Raw genomic sequence first — 19,855 nt, forward strand, 5'->3', positions numbered from 1 at the left:
TGGTGCCATTGTTATTGCACCATTCCAATTGTCGCAGTAGTTGTCTCTCGAAACAAAAATGGCTTCGGATCGAACGAACGAATTTCTTTCACTCGCCCAGAGTTTGCCGAGTGCGGCCGAATCCTCCATAGCGCCCCTGCTCGGATCGTCCCACACGCCCTCTACATCGTCCTTCGTCGGTGTACTACTACTACTACTACGAATTCTACCAAAGCTGCACGATCCGCGCCACCGACTCCCGCGTACGCTGCCTTGCGCGAATTCCACCAAACAGCCGGCGATATCAGTCGTGACATTGCTTCGACGTCGGCCCTTCTCGCCGAACTCACAACGCTGGTCCGTCACCAGTCCATGCTCCAAGACGACAGTGCTCCCGTCAACAATCTCGTCGTCCGCATCAAGACCAGTATTGAGAATTTACACAGTCGTTTGGATCAGGCCTCCAAGGTTTTGCAAACGCAGAAACGGCAGTTGGGCAAACACAGTCAAGCCGGACAAGAAGCCACCAATCTCGTCGATGGACTCCAGGCGGAATTCGCACAGGCCGCTACAGGCTTTAAACGAGTCCTACAGCAGCGGACGGACAATCTCAAAGAAACCGACGACCGCCAACGACAAGTCTACGGAAATGGCGATCATGATGGTTTCCACGACGATCCCATGCCCGACATGGGCCTCTTGGCCGCCCCACCGCCCGTCTACGGCGACGCATCCAATCCTCACGCATCCTTTATGCTAGATTTGACCAGCAATTTGCAACAACAGACGGGCGGTGAACCCACGTCCAGTAGTCTCCCCCGTCCGCACGGCATTGCCGCTCCCGGATCGGGCGGTCTCGAGTACGGAGTCCGGCAACGCAAACTCGGTAACGCGGGCACCCCGGACGCCGCCAATTTCTATGGCCACACCGGACCCTTGACCCCCCTCGATATTCAACGCATGGAGGAAGAATCCGGGTTGACCCAGTCACTCCAACTCATTCCTGATCAGGATTACATGCAACAACGTGCCGACGCCATGTCCACGGTCGAAACCAACATTGTGGAGCTGGGCACCATTTTTAATAAACTGGCCGTCATGGTATCCGAACATCAAGAAATGGTACAGCGCGTGGAAGACAACGTCGAAGACGCCAACACCAACATTAGTTTGTCGCTGGAAACGTTGACGGACACCTTGACCAATCTGCGCAGCAATCGACAACTCATGCTACGGCTCTTCTCCGTCCTGGTGGTTTTCATTATTGTTTTTGTAATCGGCTTTGCGTAAGTAAAAGTCTAGGAGTAAGCTTTGGGTCAGTGTCTCTACAAGTGTAGCTGTTTGAACAGTGACGGGTTGCCCCCGATTACGTCCCCCCCCCCTGGTGGGGCTGGATTTGATGAGACAGTCGGCCACGGGAGTGCGCGCAAAAGGAAGTCTAATCCATCCCATGCGGGGAATGACTCGTAGTGTGGAACTGCTGTAGCGGACTATAACGATTCGATTCAACATACACCAGCGAGGAACCAAACTAAAGAAGTAACGTTAGGTAGGTAGGCAAAAATGTTTGCTTTACACTAACTCTCGACGGAGATAGATTATCCTCGACGAGTCGCGAACCCGTATTCGGTATTGTCAAAGGGTTCCGGGAGGGGTTGTTTTTGCAAGTTTTGCGCCTTTTCTTTGATTTCGGCAAACATGGGGTGGGTAAAGTACCGTTCCCCGAACGAGGGTATGACGCAGACGGCCATTTTGTGGGCCGATGCGGGCCGTTGGAGTACCTGGACGGCGGCGTGGACAATGGCGCCGGCGGAGGCCCCGACGGGCAAACCCGTCATCCACAATTCGTGCGCCATATCGATGGCCTGATCGGAATGGACCGGGACGACTTCGTCGAGGAGGGTGAGATCCAGAACTTGCGGTACCAATCCGGCACCCATGCCTTGTATTTTGTGCGGACCTTGGGGACCAATTTTGGCACCACCGAGGGCCGCCGTAATGAGCATTTGCTCCATGGGTTCGACCGCCACGGTTTGCAGATTCGGTCGGAGGGGTGGTAGTCCGTGGGCTGGTGATCCCTTGAGGTACTGCGAAACGCCCGTAACGGTCCCACCGGTTCCCACTCCCGCCACGAAAATATCAATGTCCCCGTCCGTATCGCGCCAAATCTCGGGTCCGGTCGTCTCGCGGTGTGCCTTGGGATTGTGAGGATTCTCGAATTGCTGTAGCATGAATCCGTCGCCGTTGAGAGATTCGACGATTTCGTGGGCCTTGGCGAGAGCACCAGGGACGGCGGTCTCCTTGGGCGTGAGGACGACTTGGGCGCCCAACGCGAGAAGCATCATGCGCCGTTCCGTACTCATTTGTTCCGGCATGGTGAGGATACAGCGGTAGCCGCGTTCGCGAGCGATAAAGGCCAGAGCAATCCCGGTGTTCCCCGACGTGGGTTCGACGAGTGTGGTACGGCCGGGGGTAATGAGACCGGCCTGTTCGGCCTGATCAATCATGGACCGTCCGATGCGGTCCTTGACGGAACTGCAGGGACCGAGGGACTCCATCTTTCCAAAGAGGCGGGAGCCGTTGTCAATTCCGTGCGCTTGGAGAATCCGACCGAGATCCAGTAGTGGTGTATTGCCCGTCAAATCGGAAGGACGGGCCGCGACGTTGAGGGCCCGCGTCCCAGGATGCGGGACCGTGACGACCGCGGACGGGATTGCGGTACCCCGAAACCACACGCGACGGCAGGTATGCAGAAGAAACATGGGATTTAGATAGTGAGGGCCTGGTGGATTTGGAAAGAGGCGGAATGACGTGCAAATTGGACTCTGGTTGGATATCTTTGGCATTCCAGATACGGACGGTATCTTGGTGCGCGAGTGAGTTTTGATTGTTGGTTGTGTATTTTGCTCGTGTTCGAACCAATTTCCGTGGTTTTCGATTGGAACCAAGATGCGCCTTGTGGGTTTGGTCGAAATAGATAGTGAAATTATATTATATTGGGCGGCTGTACTTTATGAAACTTTCATCTCACAGTCAACCGGGTAGGGCAGGGCTTTTGTACCATTCCCGAAACGACCATGCGAGAGGCACTACCAGTAAAGCCGACGATTGGCCCCGTCGAAAGGGTATTCTGTGGCGACTCTGGAGCGAGTCACCGTACTGTTATTCATCCTTTTCCGTTGCGTATTGTACGAAGGCGAAGAGCCTTGGGTTTATTTGTTTATTGGTTGGTTGGTTGGTTGATTGATTCATTCATTCGTTGCTTTTGTTGATTCGTTTCCGTTCGACGAAACATGACTTCGTCCGCATCCGTAAACGCTCCGATTCCTCCACCGCCTCCTCCTCCACCGCCTCCTCCTCCACCTCCTCCACCCGCACTGCCACACTGGAATCGTGACTCGTCGACGGATCCTACAATTGTCGACAGTACGAACGGTACACATGGGACAATGGCAGTGGAATCGTTATCGTCACACTGTCCAACAGCTTTGCGCAAGGCGACCCAGATTTTGGAACTGGCCCGCTGTCAGGAAGCCGAACTTGAAGCCGCACACGTATGGACGGCATCACTCCTTCTCCGACGGCCGCAGGCCGTTCCACGACACCACCACCAGCGTACCGGGAACACGGTTCCGTTGAATCATTTGCCGGGTGGTGTACAGGACGCCTGGGTGGCACTCTCGGAAGCCACCACTACCACCACAACAAACACTCCCATGTCCTCCGGTACGAACGACTCTACCGCCGCGACACCCACCGTACCGTCCGCACACACTACACACGCTCTAACCGCACTGCTCCTCGAACACGCCCGGGACGGGAAAGACCTGACCGTACCCATGGGAACCGGTCAATGGACCAAGGCGGTACAGACCCAAGTCTTGACCAACACCCTGCGGCATTCCGCAACCTTGGCATCCTCCATTACCGCCGAACGAGCCACCGAAGCCGCCGTTCTCAAAGCTGCCGTTACCACTGCCAAACAATCCTCCTGTAACGTATGGTTGGACGCCCTGGATGCGCGATTGAGCGAAATACAAGCCTACCACGCCCGACACGACGCCACAATGGAGCCACCGGCTCACAAACGACCCAGGATGGGCAATCCAGTCTCGGACGGATACGATCTCGTCGGTACCGTCGTACAACCCAGTCTCCGGCCTCTCCAGGACGAAACACTCTTTGCCGCGGAAGAAGTCTTGGGACGCTACCTCGATTTACTATCACTCTACTCCTACGTGACGGCCACACCTGCGCTGCAACACATCTTTGCCGGTACCGACACGTCCAACGACAGAACGTCCGCCTCGTCGTTTCTGTACGTGGACTTCCTCACTAAACTCTCCGCCGGATTGGAGCTATTGCCGGAGGCCGCTAAACTGCACGCTCGGAAACACTACGTCCGGACCTTGCAGGCTCTCCAGGACTATTTGGAAGGCTTTCTGCAACGCACGACTCCACTCTTGAATCTAATCGACGTGACGGGACCGGCGATCCTAGCTTTCAAACAAGAATGGCAGGCGACCGGGGGATACGCACCGGGCTGGGAGGCGAAACCCGTTGAAATCGGACTCGTATCGATACCGGCGCCGGCCTCCTCGTCCTTGCCCGCGACGAACGACACGGAATCGCTCAACGTGGACTTGACCCGCTACGCGTCCGCCGAGGAACTGGCACAAGACTTGGATGGTGATCGACTCAAGGTAGAACTGTCTCGATTGGGTTTGAAATGTGGAGGCTCGGTCGCGGAACGTGCCGCACGTTTGTTCGTTACCAGGGATACGCCGTGGGATCAGTTGCCGAAAAAAATGTTCGCCAAACAGTCCACCAAGATCGTGCCGGCCGTAAGTTCCGCGACAACAACTACTGCCACGGGTGCCAAGAACGAGCGCCGTGTGGATTTGGCACGTCGCGAAGTCCTCGTGACGGCCTTGTTGGATCAGTTGCGTGTCACGCTGGAAGCAACGATTCGGAGGACGGAACGACGACAAACTCAGACGCTCAACGAGCGCGAAAAGGAACTTGAACAAGAATGGTACGGGGCGGAAGTTTCTTTGGCGCCCAAAAAGAAAACGAACGATAGCGACGATGAGGAGGACGATGACGATGCTCCTATTTACAATCCCAAGAATGTTCCGCTGGATTGGGATGGCAAGCCGATTCCGTATTGGTTATTCAAGTTGCACGGTTTGAATCATTATTACGAATGTGAGATTTGTGGTGGGGAATCGTATCGGGGCCGACGCAATTTCGAGTTACACTTTGCCGACCAAAAACACGCGTTGGGAATGAAGAGTTTGGGTATACCGAATACGAAACACTTTCATGGTGTGACGAAGATTGACGACGCTCGAGACTTGTGGAAGTCGTTGCAAGGCAAACTGGAAAAGGAACAGTTTGATGGGTCAAGGGAGGAAGAATACGAAGACTCACACGGAAACGTCATGTCTCGGAAAACTTATGAAGATTTGGGTCGGCAAGGTCTCTTATAAGGCTTACATGTACCTCTAGATCTACTCGACAAAGCAAAAGAGGACTATGTGTAGACATTATTTACTCCCAGTTATTTCCGAGCTCACAGTCAGTAATACCCTGCTCTCCATGGTGAAAAGTGTGGATCAATCAAAGGGATTTCAGCATGTGAGGCTCGTGATGTTCGTGCCGTGGTACCTAACTTTTGTCTTGCAGTAATAGAATGAAATGCGTTTGCACACGGTCAGTCAAGGGCTCCGTTTTGCTTATGGAGATAATGTCCCAAAACACGTCGCGAGACATTCCAAAGAATACGGGAATGCTTTGTAATACAGATACGAGGCATCGGAATCAAAAGAACGCATTCTTTCTTCTCGCCCATTGTCGGCATTCAAAGTCAATTCTATTTGGTACGGCGATTGACTGTGAAAAAGATCACTTTGTCATCGAGATCCACGTTCATCTAGCTAGCTAGATTGCATTTGTGGAATAACGCTCCGTTCTTCATTGTGCGGTGTACATGTCGTTAGTGGCGCAACAGCTGGAGACGCACAAGCGACTGCAAGCCGCGCGACAGGAACTATGGAGACTATATCTGCCAAACTTTCTGTGTCCCTACCGCGAGTTCGTATTAGACCCTAGCCTTCAGTTCTGGACTATCGTTGTTACTCTCGCTTTACCCAAACGCTGGGATTTTTCTATCTCTCGAATTTCACAGACGTTGTTCATACGTCCAACTCTTGCTACTTTGCGATTCTTCTCCAAAGACCCTGATGGCGAAGATCTTCTGGTCACCGCTGGCAAAGAGCTGCTGCACCCAGTTGCGCCCCGTCCACTGCATTTTCAGCCTCCCTCCGACATACAGTCGGCTCTGTCGGGTGTTGCCGCGTTTGTCCTGAGTGTCGTCGCGGACGTGATTGGTGCATTTATGGATCCCGTTAAAATGAAAAAATGGTTTTCCGCAATGTCGGCCTTCCGGGCGTACTTACAAGCATCCGGTGTAGGTGCAGAATTGGAGGAATCCCTCATCAAACCTCTTTGGAGAGGGCGGCTTCTAGACAACCTAAAGATTCTCAATGACTGCCAAGAAATCTTAGACGAGGACCGTACGAAACTTGCGAATGACCTTGATTCAGAGGTAAGCTCGGAAGACCTCGTCGTCGGTTGCAGCATGATGCGTTTCGCCACCGCCGCGTATGGTGTTGAAATGGTTCGCTCGGCAATTGATCGCGAAGCGAATTACGAACATGTCAACAGTGAGCGAAAGGCCATTGCATTTCACTGCAATATCCCAACCGAGGACGTCAAGTATATTTATATCCAGCCAGGAGACGAAATGCACACGATGCGTCATTTCATTGCGGTCGATGAAAAGACCAAATCCGTCGTTCTCGCCATCCGGGGAACGTTATCAATTTCCGGTGCCTTGGCGGACATGCAAGCTATGGATTTTGATTTTTGTGGCGGCAAGGCACACATGGGTATAGCGGAACAAGCCAATTTACTTTGGCAGAAAACAGGACAACGCCTCCGCAGGATCGCTTCCGCATACTCGGAAGAATACCGAATCATTTTTACGGGACATTCGCTTGGAGGAGGTGCCGCGTGCCTATTGCACGTGAAAGTGCACACAGAGAATCTGTTGCCGACGAGACAGGTCTACTGCTACGGCTTTGCACCCCCACCAACATATTGCAAGGGTAGCACTCCTTCGCCAGGTCTGGAAATGGCCGTCAAGAACTGTGTATGCTTTGTGCACGATAACGACTGTGTTCCACTTCTGAGTGTGGCATCCATCCGTCGTCTGGCTTGCCTTATGGATGCGGTTGACAATTGCACGGAAAATCTCTGGTTCACGACACGTTTCCGAATCTTTTGGGAGTTTGTCAAGGTCCCTGGCGATATCGTCAAAACTGTCTGCAGCGTTAAGCATGACTCGAAGGCAGTCGTTGGTGAGTCAGCCATGGTCATCCCAGCCCGTTGCATTGTTTGGATGAAGAAGACCTTAAGTGGACGTTTTGAGGCCCTTGCGTGTAGTTCAAAAGCCATGGCCTCCATGAATATCTTTGTCTGCCAAGATATGATTGCTGATCACATGCCAGAGCAATACGAGGATGCCCTAGACAGTCTTGTAGCTAGAAGGTTTCAAGAGCAACTGTAGCAGCAATTGTGTTTGACAATTGTACGGCGGCTTAGATTTGACTTTGAAAAAAATCAATCTTACAGTTAATTAAGGCGATGCTCTAGAGAATGGGCATTACTGAGTCTAGGGTAAGAAATGTATCTCAATCGACTCATGGCAAGCAGGACGTTTCCCGACACGAATTATACTGGCCGTGGTGACAGAAGCAACACCCCCTGTCATATTGTGCACACAGGAACAATGTTGCAGGTGCTTAACTTTTGCATCCGACTTGGTGCCGTTGTTTTGTATTCGTATGGACGTTCTCGGCAAGCTGCGATATATTCTGAAGTCCTCGCCTGCAGCGCCCAAGCTTGATGCTCGGAAAGGCTGTGCTCAATTCAGACACTACGAAGACCAATGTGGGAGCCAAGAAAAGATGCAATATGGATGTGGCGCATCGCGAAAACCACGTTTATGGCAAAACGGTTTATTTATGTTCTGTTAGTTGTGCGTGGGAGTTGGAAGCAACTATTCTGTGAATGTAACGTCGACAGACGCAAGCTTTCATTGCCTGTCAAAAGAAATGCGAGGGCGTATGGCCCGAAGCGGAAGTTGCAGTGGTGCCAGTAAAGAACGGAGAACAGTTCTATTTGCCATCATAGTTTATCCCTATTCTCCACCGCATATTACTTTTGATCCCAGAAGTATCGAAAGGCATCCATTCGTCATGTTACGTATTTGGACTTTGTGTAGAATGATATATGTAGTGAGGCAATCAGTGTACAACTCCTTCAACTCAGTCTTCTTTTGTGATGGGCACGCCTGGATCGGCGCCCCATTCTGTCCACGATCCATCATACACGTAAAGAGTTGACGGGTCGCGACCGCAAGCTGTCAGAGCCGCCACTATGGTGCACGCCGTTGCTCCACTTCCACACGACGCCACGATACGGTTCGAGCCGTAAACATTTACCCCAGCTTTTGAGAATACCTTTTCTAAATCTGCTATGGCTTTGAGCTGCGACGGATGGTTGGCATTCAAGAGATCCATGAAAAACACGTTTTTCGCACCCGGCATGTGACCAAGTCTGAGACCGGGACGAGGCTCGTCGACACGGCCGTAAAAGCGATCCGGGGAGCGTGCATCGACAATGGTTACATTGTTAGTATCCTCTTCACTGGTATTATCACAAATCTGACGAACGCGATCCATATCCATGATATTTCGTGCCTCGATGGCGGTATACGAAGTCGGATTGGAAAGGTCCAATTCGGCTACTTTCATGACGTTCTTTGCGGAGATGTCGACGGGTCCGTCGGCTTCTTCCCAATCTTGAAAGGAACCTTCCAATAAGTGAACTTTTGAGTTATCATGCCCCATACAGATGAACTGATACCAGGCACGGTGCAGGTAGGGACATCCCTCTTGGCCGTACACAATCAAATGATCTTTGTTGACGATCGACATAGCATCCATAGCGGCACTGAACAGCTTCGCTGATGGCATCATGTGCGGCAGATTTTTCGGATTGCTGGAAGCGCCCTTGTTGGCAACGTCGTCGATGTCGAGAAAAATTGCGCCGCGAATGCGAGGACCAATTTCAAATTCTTGGCGAGCGTTGCGGTTTTGGTTCGGTAGCCACCACGAGCCGTCAACAAACTTGACGTTCTCGTCACCGTGTACCGCAATGGCGTCCGCGACCGGAATTTGCAAGCGTGTGCCTAGGATCTCGTCTAGATTTGTCATAGCGCTGTTTTTGCTGCTACTGCTGCTGCTGCTATCCTACTGCTGCACGCTCTGGTGGGACTAGTATACGGTTTTTGGTGATACAAAGGACGAACGAAAGCACGAATACTGGACAAAAGTAGGAGCATGCAAATCCGGAGAAATTGTAACACAACTTGTCGGCGTCGCAACATAAACTGTCGTTCTTTTGTAAGCTTGCCTTTTCGCGAGACCGTTGAAGCTGGAAAAGAGTAGGTGGGCAATTTACTTTCGATCGAACGACGACGATCTGCTGTGGCTTACAATTAATCAGGACACGAGCGAATCCTTGTTTGGTTTTTTTACGCTTCGTTGCTACGCTTGTTTGGTACACCAACTTGACCTCTGGATTTTGATCGCCAGGCATAAAAACAAAGGCGAGGCCAGTTGGCTCAAACATTCCCCAATAATACAAAGACCCTCTACTTCTGCTTTAAAATAGCACTCTATCTCTTCTTCGCCTCAAATGGAAATGTTAGTCAAGATGTGAGATCTAGGTTTAATAAAGATACCAATTTTTGTGCAAGGACAGCGTTCTGAGAACTACTTGGATCTAAAAATCCGTTCACCGGTCCATATCTACTTGGGTAGACCGGAGCATTCACGAGATAGCGCTTCGTGTGTTTCAATATCCCGTCCGTAGGCGGCTGCGTCCCATGGATAGCAGTTCCATTTGTCGGGGACGTCGGCGCCGGCAAAGTACTCCACATGGCTCGGTAGGACGCCTTTTTTGACCTTGAGCTTGTTGTGAACGACCGCGACGGCAATACGTTTCGGTGAACACCGCTGTAAGACTTGTTCGACGCAAAATTGTAGCGTGGTTCGGCTGTCGTCTACTTCATCCACGATGAGGACGTTGCCGTTCTGGGCGAACGAGCCCGGTTTTTCGGACACGTCGAACCATTGCAAACACTGGACGCCCGTTTCACGAATAGAATTAGTATTGTCATCATACAGCTCGAGACTAACAGCCACAATGGGCACTTTAAGCTGCGTCCGCAGTATCCGTGCTGGAATGAATCCGCCGCCGCCAATCGCAATCATGAGTGTGGGTTGGAATGCTTCGAGCTGAGGAACGAGAGAAGTGATGGTGGCGTGAATTTCGGAGTAGCTGAAATATATCTTGCCATCAGGTGCTTCTTTCTTGGGAAGGTGGCTGATACCACTGTCACCGTGCTCAGTGACAGCGTCGTCATCGTTGTTCGTGCCACTCGGATCATCGTGGATTACGGCCGTGTCTGTCATGAAGCTTGCGGGTTGAGCGTGTCAAAGAATGGCTAGCTGTTTGTCAGATCGATACTCGCCCGTTTCTGGGAGCGTGAGGCAATTGCAGGTAGCTGCGACCGACGATTGCAGTCTCTGAGCCCTTGTGTCCGCAAATGAGAGTTGCGCTCTCGAAATTGCTGTAGGCGATCGTAGATGGCGGAGAAGGTGAAAAGGCCAATTTGGAATTTGTCAGAAAACGCCAACCAAATGTGGTCGTAGTAGCGGTCGTGAGGATCGGTTGGTTTCGATGGTTCGATGGTTCGATGGTAATCCCCTCGGGATCGGACGAGGTTCGGTCTGGCTGTCGTCGAGCATGGACACGCGGCACGCATCGCCACCCGCCGCCTCATAATTCGATTCACACTCGTGACCTATAGTTTTAAAGGCGTGATTCGAGACACGTCATCGTGGTCCGTATCGGGGGCGCCAGATCGTACTTCCTCTCAGACACTTGTGGGCAAATTACAGTATCCTACTTAGTCATAAAATGGATACCAAGCGCTGAGTGTGCGCAAGGCCTCCTCGGGAAAGATCCACTAACAAACGTCAGTTGTCGAGTTCAACATGTGTTCGCATGCTTGGAGTGTGAGCTGAGCGCCTCACCACCAACTCCTACTAGCTCTAGTAGAGTTGTATCCTTTTTCTTCGTGGTATGGCACGACGACGAAGACAAACGAAATAACGTATCAACGAGAAGCGCAGAGACGATCCGTTTGTCGCAGAGGATCGGTATCGAATCGAACCTAGACGGGTAGTTATTGTGCACAAAACGTACGCCCACCTCACCCGTTGCTCGACTATCACAAGCTTACAGTTAGTTCCTTCATCCGTTTATCGTCCACCAATAGATACGATTCGCAATCGTAACAAAACACTCTGCAAAAATCCCATTGGTAGCACAGCTGTGATTTGGAAACCTAAAGAATGAAGATTTCGCAATCCGCACTCAGTGTGTTGCTGTTGTGCACTTCGGCGGCGGCCTTCGTGCCGTCACGTCCGACGCTATCCCGCATTTCCACGACGTCTACGATCGCCAACGCGGCGACGAAGCAGGACGCCGATATTGCGGTACCGTACGACGCTGCAGCGCGTTTGGCCTACGACGAATGGCGCAACAAATACAGTAAGGGAGATTTCGACGCTACACGATACGAATTTTTCAAAAACAACTACGAAACCATTACTATTGCCAACGTTGTAGCCAAAAAGGAAGCCCGGGAGCAGAAGAAGGACGCCGTCCCACTCATGACACTCAACGAGTTTGGGGACTTTTCCGAAGAGGAATTTAAAGCTCGCCAAAGTGGAGACAAACCAGCCGCCTCCGATACGAAGACTATATCGACGGGTGACGTGCTCGGCAAGGCCGTAGCTGCAGCGGAAAAGCAATCGGAAGCCAGTGGAGCGCTGAAGGAAGCAGCCGACGCGTTGGCGGAAGACGAAGAGGTGTGTGGTGAATTGATTTCTTGTCTTCGTCCTCCTGTATATTTTGTAATGCACAGTCAATCGTTTTGTCCAACATGAACCATCCCATTCTCACCCAATCTTAGGCTCTGGCACAGAAGCTTGGACTGCAGTCGGTGGAGGAGTTGGAAGTGGCGATCGATAGTCTCGAAGGCATTGCTGCCGACGGTGGGGAGCTGGATAAGGAAAATCTGTCTCGCGAGGCCCGTGTACGAGCCGCCTACTTGAACTGGTGTAAGGAATACAAAAAGGAACCAGACGAGGATCGCTTTCTCGCCTTTTCCGACAATTTTCTCGTCATGGAAAAATTTGCACAAGACACGGGTAAGGAAATGGCACTTAACGAGTACGCGGACTTGACTGAAACAGAGTACAAGGAAAAATTTGCCACGAAGAGCAAACCTAAAAAGGAGACCACGCCCGCCGTTAGTAAGAACGCTACTCCTTCCAGCAAAGTCAAAGTAGCGGAGGTTGTGAAAAATCTGTTCACCCCTGCCGTAGAGACTCCGGCAGAGAAGGTGGAACGGGAAACACGCGCCAAGGCGATTGCCGAGCAGCGCAAAGCCCAGGAAGCTGCTGATGCGACTCGTCGTCAGGACATTGAGAAGGAGCGTGCCGAGCGCCAAAAGCAGCAAGACCAGGAACTTGCAAAAGCGAAGACAACGACGGAGCAAGCTGTCATTGCAGCGGCGAAGGAAGAAGCGGAACGGGAAGCTCAGAAGAACGCGGCACGTCGAAAGATTGAACAGCAAGCGGCGGAGCAAGCTCGACAAAAGGCACGGGAATGGGACGAAAAACAAAAGAAGATGTCCGTCTCCTCCACGCAGTCGCTGAAGAAGACCGAGCCCAAGCCTGCACCCACTTTGGATTTGAGCTCTTTCTTTCCCACTCCGGCGCCGCAAAAGGAGGCAGCCCCTGATCCAGCAAAGGCCAAAGTAGAAGCCCCGAAGAAAAAGGCGCCCTCTACTCCCAGTTTTGGAAGCTTCTTCTCACCTCCATCCCCGAAAACGGTCCCCGCACCCAAAGCGGCTCCCGCTCCAGTGCCTACGCCTGTGAAAACTAAAAAACCTACCGTGAAATCTTCACCAACATTCAACTTAGGTTCTTTCTTTGCGCCGTCCCCGGCGCCGAAACAGAAGGAAGCTCCTCAGCCCGCCCCGATTGTGGAATCGGAAGAAGTTGATGTTGCCGACCCTGTTACGGAGGCTTTCAACTCTTTTTTTGGATCGGGAAAAAAGAAGACAGAGCCAAAGCCCTCTCCGGCTCCAGCCCCCGTCAAGAAAGCTCCTGTCAAGTCGAACCCAACTTTTTCATTTTTTTCTCCTCCCACACCAGCTCCCGCACCGAAGCCAGCCCCAGCACCTGTACCGAGTAAAGCAAATCCAACATTTTCTTTCTTTTCCCCTCCTAAGCCGGCTCCCACCAAGAAAGAGGAGCCCAAGGTACCCAACCGACCCGGTACACTGAGCTTATTCGATTTTTCTCCCAAGCCTGGCCCCGAGAAGGAGGATAAACCTAAGATGTCCAATCGACCGGGTACTCTGAGTTTGTTTGGATCTGGCACTCCCAATAAGGACCCTAAGCCGGAGAAAAGGGTACAACCAAAGGTCCCCAACCGCAAAGGGACCATCAGTTTGTTTGGCGGTAACGCCAAAACGCCGACCCCCGCTCCGCAAAAAAAGAAGGAACCGGTTAAGAGACCAACTCTTTCGCTATTCGGTTCCCCCAAGAAGAAAGAACCGGAAATCGCTCCGGAGCCGGTCAAACAAAAACAGGCCTTTTCCTTTTTCGGTGGAGGCGGTGGTTCCAAATCTGCAGCAGCACCCAAGGATAAGATTCCTGTGTTGAGTCGTTGGAAGCAAAATCCCAACGGTTCCATTACTGGTATCATCAGCAATTCTCCCAATTTCCGCAGCGGGACGGAGATTACTACATCCCCCGTCAAACGGGGAGCCAAGGCAGGGAGCGTAATCAAGACGGGGTCCGGTTCGCAGTATCGACTTTCGTAACAAAGAAAAAAAGGGTGCGGACGATAAATAATCCACAAAGCTAGGCATCTTAAGAACATACACAGCTGAAATAGAGCTAGCCAGTACAGCGATTACATACTCTCCCTTTTGCCAAAGAAGCGCAAGCACAAAATTACCTCTGGTTTTAGTGTATTACTTTACTTCCTGTCCTCTAGATCATCCGAGAAAAGTGCCGCAAGAGGCAGAGCGTATTTTGCATCTTGTTCTGGAGCGCTTCTGAAGCCGATTTTTGCGCATCGTGTAGCTCTGTGATGGACTCAAGTAGGCGGATCCGTTGGTCACGTTGTGTCTCCAACTCAATTCGTTCTTGCTCGGAATGTTTCACGCGTAGCGGTTGATCATCCCCACGGTAAAATTCGTCGATACCAACAATAACCGATGCATGCAGGTGCAGAAAGCGATGTAAGTACGCATTAACGGCATCGTACCGTTCGCGTGACTGTAAAGCTTCCAACAACCAGTAACAGGTGAGCTGTAACAATGGAAGGCCCTCTTCCAAATCATGCAATCCACTGCAAAGAGTGGAAAGTTCGACGTCAATCGCGGATGGTCCAAGCTTCCCTATATGGTCGGTAACCAACTGGAAGCGTTTCTGATTCGATCCAGAAGCCCTGTTGTTACATTGTTCCAGAAGAGACGCCAGTGCTGAACGATAGCGTGTAACTTTTCGTCTTTTGGAGGACGCAGCTTCCTTTTCAACTTTCTCGTGGTCTCGTTTGACTAGTCCACTTGCTTCAGGCACATCGACTTTTGCTTCGTCATCATCATTATCAGTCCAAGCCGCAACCCACTCCTCTTCCTCACTTACGTTTTGTTTGGATTTGGAAGCCAACTGAGGATTGGCAACAGTTTCGCTGATCGACTCACCCGAACGCCATTGGAGGAAAAACGGTGCCGAAGGAGGCTTTTGGGGGGCTTCCTTGGGCTTGTTGCGCTCCTTAACGAGTTCCAGGTGAAACAGATTCTTCCAGTGGGCAGGTGGCAGTCCAGAGAGCGTGATGAGTCCAGCTTCTTTGGGTAGGGCGGGGCCTTTATCGTCAACCCCGTCCACTTCACTTTCGTTACCGGTAGGCACTCTTTCCTCGCTCGGTTTACTTGCTGTGTATGTTTGTGAAGGAGCATCATCGGCCATGGGCACCGGTTCGTCCATGCGCGCAGGTTCCTTTAGTGGTGTGCCGTCAATGTTTACGGTTTGATAGTAGGTTCGGTCGCTCCAAACACTGATACCGAGTTTTCCCTTATGTGTTGTCGCTAGAAACTCACCCGTTGGACTGATCGTCAAAGACGTCGGAGCCGTCGAGAAGCTGAGCCAGTCGACGCACGTGTTGGTAGGTACATCCCATACCCGCAAAGAAGAATCCAGCGATGCAGTAAAGAGACTGCGGCCGTCTGGACTAAATCCTAGGTCACTAATTGGTCCAACGTGACCACCAGTAGCTCCAAAACGACGAACAATCGACAGGGCTGCACAATCGAACAACACAACAGAGTAGTCCTCCAAAGCAATGGCTGCCAAGTCTGAATCACGCACGTGGCACATTCGAGTGGCGGGACATGGTAAAGTGTACGGGCTTTTCTTGTGCGGAGCATGCGATGCAAAGTTCCACAATATAAGTTTTGCATCCGCCCCTACCGATATGAGGACCTTGTTTACCGAATCTACCGCTAATCCTGTTACGGAATGACCCGTGTGGGATGCTGCTTGCAACTTTGCCAAAATACGACTTTCCCGTTTCGCTTCTTGCTCGGCATCGAGTTCTTTCTTGTCCACATTGGCAGCCCGATTGCTGACTTTCATGCTATTTTCCAACGATTTCATGGTACGCCCGAGATCTCCCGCTACAACCTGTCTTCTCGGCTTGCTATCTTCCTTTGCTTGAATCGGATACATTCCCCGAGCATTCCCACTCTGGACGTTATACTTGTAGATCGTTCCACCTCGTGTCCCCACCAAAGCGAAGTTTCCACAGGCAGACATGGCGACCGCCGTGGCGTGCGTGTGCGGCGGTGGTGGAATCTTCATGGCACTTACGTTCCACGTCGACTGCCGCAAGATTGGCCCAGACTGGGCGCCCCGCTTAGTGCTCCACACGTAGGCAAAAGCGTGATCCCGGTGAATTGTCACCAAGTCACCCCAATCACGAGCGCGCGATTCCGCCGTGGCCAAGCCAATGGTGGGTGGTAGGAGCAGTTCCGCGACCGTGTCCATACCGAATTTGCGGGCTTTCTTTTCCAGCCCTGCCCCCTGACTGTATTCTTTGTCGAGCACGGTACGGGCGGTAGAAAAGACGCGCAACGTCCGATCGGGTCCACCAGAGGAAAGAATTTGACAGGCACTCGCGTCCGTTCCGTCAGACGCGTTCACGAGGACGCCGCCTCCGGCGCCTGATCCGGGATGTAGGTAACGTATCCGTGTGGGTGGACCGGTATGGCCTTGGCGGGAGCGCAACAAGCGAGCGGAATGGTCGGGACTATCGAAAATATGCATCGCGATACGATTGGACGCGAGTCCAATGGAGACCAGCAAGGGTTCCTGGGGAAGGTATTGGATTTTGGCAACACCGCCAACGTGCACGTGTTCCATTTCGTGCAGCACGGTGCGACCCGACTCTATCTCGGTAGGTGCCGTCAAGTCCCAGATGGTAATGTGTCCATCCACTCGTCCCACTGCCATTGGAGCGATATCGTACTGCAAGGCGGAATGATCCGTCCGAAAGGAGATGGAAGAAATGCCGACGTTATTTCCGTCGTGGGTTTTGTGACGGAGCGTAAACAGTTTCTGATCGTGACGCAAATTGATCAAGTGAACGTTCCCTGACGAGGTTCCGACGGCAATCGTATCGACGGCGGGAGACTGTTCCAAGGTAGTGACGGACGATTCTTCGGTTTCCGAGGGAAGACCAGCAAATACGTGAATGATTCGGGCCGATCGCACGTTCAACAAGCACATGGCGGGAGAAGAGGGAGTATCCTGGTTGGGTTGATTGGTTCCGCCCAGAACGATCTTGTTGAGATATGTGGAGGGATGCAACGCGGTCGTGGGTCGAAAGTTGGGCAAAGCGGTCAAGCGAATCCGTCTCTGAATCGCAATCGAGTCTCGGGTGGCCAGCAAAACAACCACTTGCCCCAGGCACGTCGTTTCGTCGTCATTGTCGTCACTGTCCAGCGATTCACTGTCATCGTTGTCATCGTCATCATCGTCTTGTCCAACGAGGGGAACATCATCCCGTACGGTCGGTGCGCGTTGCAGAATCGCGGCGACAATGGCGGCGTTCTCCATGGTACCTTGTTTTTCGCCACGCATCGGTACCGGTGTCCGTCCCAGGGGCAAGAGCTGCACCGTCCTCCAGCGTGTACTAGCGGCCAACGCGCGGGTCGCGAGGGGTCGGGTGCGGTGTAGGAGCGTGACGTGGCGGTCGCCGTGCGCGGCGACGGTAATACTGAGGGTGGCGTCGGTGACGACGTGCTGTACATCGTGCGGCACGGCTTGACTGACGAGGACGGGATGGAGTCGGTCCGTGCGGAGTAATTGGAAACGATCACCGATGGGTACACAGACCATGGCGTTGCCGGAGTGATCGTGCGGTATCAAGTGAAAGGGGGCCCCGGTGGAGACGACGCCGAGACTGCGGTAGGGACTAAAGAGACGGGACGTGCCGGTGCCCGGAAGCACAGACGTGTTTCCCGGAAGTGTTGTCGGAGGCTGCGTGTCGTCACTTTCGCTGTCGGAACTGACGGGTTTGGGAATATCATCGTCCGATTCGTTTCGAGAGGAACCATCGTCGTTGTCGTCATGGGGTTCGTTGGGTTGCGATGGGGGTGTTGATTTCGAATTGGAACGGGTCCGAACCATTGTAACAACACGTACGTTCGTTCCGGACGCAAGAGTGCGTGCTGTTGGCAATGTCAACGGTTTGTAAAATGTTCTCTTTTGGGCGCAGAGTGGGTGCGATGGTAGAGTAGGAGGACAACGGTAGGTTTGTTTTCGGGAAGGTATATGTTTCTGTTCGGTAAGGTATATATAATTCCTCCTAGTTCACTCACTGTCGGCCAATGTACTATGGGACCATAAGTTCGATGCCGTCGTGATTTTTGTTGATTTGTTTGCTTGGAGGTCGTCTCCTGTCGTCCGTCTGTGATCCGGAACTGTATTCGAAATGTCTGTCTCTGTGTCACTACTATGGTATATAAATATATTGTATCACAAGCGACACACTGAAACGTCATGAGGGGTCTCTTCGATGACAATGTCTGTCGCGTCCCCCACTCCAAAATAAATATACACACACACAGAGTGCATTCCGTTGCGATCATTGTACCAAGCCACGGTCAACACCTACTCCACTCGTCCCGCAGCGGACCGTACCTTGTCATACCTGGACACATCCAAACGTAGAAACGCAGCTATTCTTTCTAATCGCTTAGTGGCTCTGGACGTGTCGAGAGAGAGAGAAAAAAAGAGACTCTATCGTTGACGAGACGGGATGGTTTGGGTCCGCATGCACCCCGAGCACGCCAAAGTGCTGCACGCCGCCGGCTACGGCGTCGCCGTGTGGATCGCTATTTACTTCGTTCTCATTCACGTTTGGGTGGTTTGGAAATGGCAATCGTTGACGGCGATTACGGTGGATGCATCACACCGGATAGGGGATCCGGGAGACTGGGATCTGCACGCTGCGTGTCAGGAACACGAGCGGGTGTTAGAAGAAATCGAAACACTCATTGAGGAATTGGAGGACGCGCGAGATCGCATCCCACATCAAGTCCAAAATCTTCACGAAGCTGTAGAGGAATTGGAAGTCGCGCGTGAGACCTTCGACTCATTCTCGGTACCTTCCTTGTCCCAGCTTTTGACGACGACCTTGGCATCCCCAGAGGACTCGGTTTCCCTCGATGGTTTAGCCCAGGTTTGGAACCGTTCCACTTTGGGAGTCTTGGCTCCCGATTCGCTGGATGAGTTCAATTACTTCATGGACGCGGCACGGGATAATCTTTACCAACACTGGGATAATTCGGATACGGTCGATTGGCTGCCGCTCGTGCGCTTGTTTCAGCAAACCGCTCGGACCGAACCACCCGCGGAGCCAGCGTGCGGTGACACCCCGGTTGTCCCGGACGCGGCCGATCTCGCCACACCACAAGATTTGGTCCACGAAATCGCCCTGTTGCGTGCATCCATACAAAATCGGCGGCAACGAGAAGGTTTCGTCGTACTCCAACCCTCCACCAAAGCCCGCCTCGACGGTATTCTCGCCCGTGACGTCCAAGCCTGGATACAATACGGACCCGCCCGAACGTCCGACAAGGAGACTAGATACGAGGGCGAGATCAATTCGTCCTGCGTCTCTACGCCTTTGGTCTTGCCCTGGATCGAAGCCGGCTTGGACGCTCTCCACCGCGGCCAGGATCTCAATACCGCCCTGCTCCGCGCCGTGGCCCGTGACGACTACGACCCGTCCACGCTGATTCTCGACGCCGTCTGGACTCCGGCCACGCCCGCCGTACGCGATGGGCCCTCCACCTTGAATTTACGGACCCTGTTGGATCGACCACTCACGCACCAATTGTCCCACGTCCTGGATCGCGTGGTGGACGCCACCGGAGGATATATCGACGCGTTGGATCAACGCGTAGACGCCCTCCCCGTGGACTGGGTTTCTCAATTCCTCACGACTGTCCGAAAGGCGGCAGGACGAGTGAACGTGCCCGTACCAGACAAGCTGCGACGGGCCCTCGCTGTCTAGCACGATGCACTCG

General features: G+C 52.6%; 9 protein-coding genes across 9 annotated transcripts; 5 read left to right on the forward strand and 4 right to left on the reverse strand.

Annotated features, from left to right (window-relative positions):
- Positions 1-58: 58 nt before the first annotated feature.
- On the forward strand, positions 59-1,269 carry PHATRDRAFT_31489 (predicted protein; the record flags this gene model as incomplete). The annotated part of the gene is made up of 2 exons (XM_002176507.1): positions 59-179; positions 215-1,269. The coding sequence occupies 2 exons, from the start codon at positions 59-61 to the stop codon at positions 1,267-1,269; spliced, it is 1,176 nt and encodes a 391-aa protein (XP_002176543.1).
- Positions 1,270-1,634: 365 nt separating this feature from the next.
- cysK (cysteine synthase) lies at positions 1,635-2,660 on the reverse strand (the record flags this gene model as incomplete). The annotated part of the gene is made up of 1 exon (XM_002177004.1): positions 1,635-2,660. A coding segment is annotated over one exon (1,026 nt), but the record flags the coding sequence as incomplete, so codon positions are not given.
- Positions 2,661-5,180: 2,520 nt separating this feature from the next.
- On the forward strand, positions 5,181-5,471 carry PHATRDRAFT_9319 (predicted protein; the record flags this gene model as incomplete). Its single annotated transcript, XM_002176508.1, has 1 exon — positions 5,181-5,471. A coding segment is annotated over one exon (291 nt), but the record flags the coding sequence as incomplete, so codon positions are not given.
- Positions 5,472-5,971: 500 nt separating this feature from the next.
- Positions 5,972-7,612, forward strand: PHATRDRAFT_31492 (predicted protein; the record flags this gene model as incomplete). The annotated part of the gene is made up of 1 exon (XM_002176509.1): positions 5,972-7,612. One exon carries the CDS (start codon positions 5,972-5,974, stop codon positions 7,610-7,612), a length of 1,641 nt encoding a protein of 546 aa, XP_002176545.1.
- Positions 7,613-8,372: 760 nt separating this feature from the next.
- PHATRDRAFT_17215 (predicted protein) lies at positions 8,373-9,597 on the reverse strand (the record flags this gene model as incomplete). Its single annotated transcript, XM_002177005.1, has 2 exons — positions 8,865-9,597; positions 8,373-8,807 (listed from the first exon to the last, which is right to left on the reverse strand). The coding sequence occupies exons 1-2, from the start codon at positions 9,321-9,323 to the stop codon at positions 8,373-8,375; spliced, it is 894 nt and encodes a 297-aa protein (XP_002177041.1). The 5' UTR covers positions 9,324-9,597.
- A 323-nt stretch (positions 9,598-9,920) lies between these two features.
- Positions 9,921-10,586, reverse strand: PHATRDRAFT_31494 (predicted protein; the record flags this gene model as incomplete). Its single annotated transcript, XM_002177006.1, has 1 exon — positions 9,921-10,586. One exon carries the CDS (start codon positions 10,584-10,586, stop codon positions 9,921-9,923), a length of 666 nt encoding a protein of 221 aa, XP_002177042.1.
- Positions 10,587-11,292: 706 nt separating this feature from the next.
- Positions 11,293-14,077, forward strand: PHATRDRAFT_42494 (predicted protein; the record flags this gene model as incomplete). Its single annotated transcript, XM_002176510.1, has 2 exons — positions 11,293-12,050; positions 12,155-14,077. The coding sequence occupies exons 1-2, from the start codon at positions 11,532-11,534 to the stop codon at positions 14,075-14,077; spliced, it is 2,442 nt and encodes an 813-aa protein (XP_002176546.1). The 5' UTR covers positions 11,293-11,531.
- A 172-nt stretch (positions 14,078-14,249) lies between these two features.
- PHATRDRAFT_42495 (predicted protein) lies at positions 14,250-18,126 on the reverse strand (the record flags this gene model as incomplete). The annotated part of the gene is made up of 1 exon (XM_002177007.1): positions 14,250-18,126. The coding sequence occupies exon 1, from the start codon at positions 17,949-17,951 to the stop codon at positions 14,250-14,252; it is 3,702 nt and encodes a 1,233-aa protein (XP_002177043.1). The 5' UTR covers positions 17,952-18,126.
- A 301-nt stretch (positions 18,127-18,427) lies between these two features.
- Positions 18,428-19,842, forward strand: PHATRDRAFT_42496 (predicted protein; the record flags this gene model as incomplete). Its single annotated transcript, XM_002176511.1, has 1 exon — positions 18,428-19,842. Exon 1 carries the CDS (start codon positions 18,583-18,585, stop codon positions 19,840-19,842), a length of 1,260 nt encoding a protein of 419 aa, XP_002176547.1. The 5' UTR covers positions 18,428-18,582.
- Between the last annotated feature and the right edge of the window lie 13 nt (positions 19,843-19,855).

This window comes from Phaeodactylum tricornutum, chromosome 1 (genome assembly GCF_000150955.2).
Source record: "Phaeodactylum tricornutum CCAP 1055/1 chromosome 1, whole genome shotgun sequence".
Lineage (NCBI taxonomy): Eukaryota > Bacillariophyta > Bacillariophyceae > Surirellales > Neidiaceae > Phaeodactylum > Phaeodactylum tricornutum.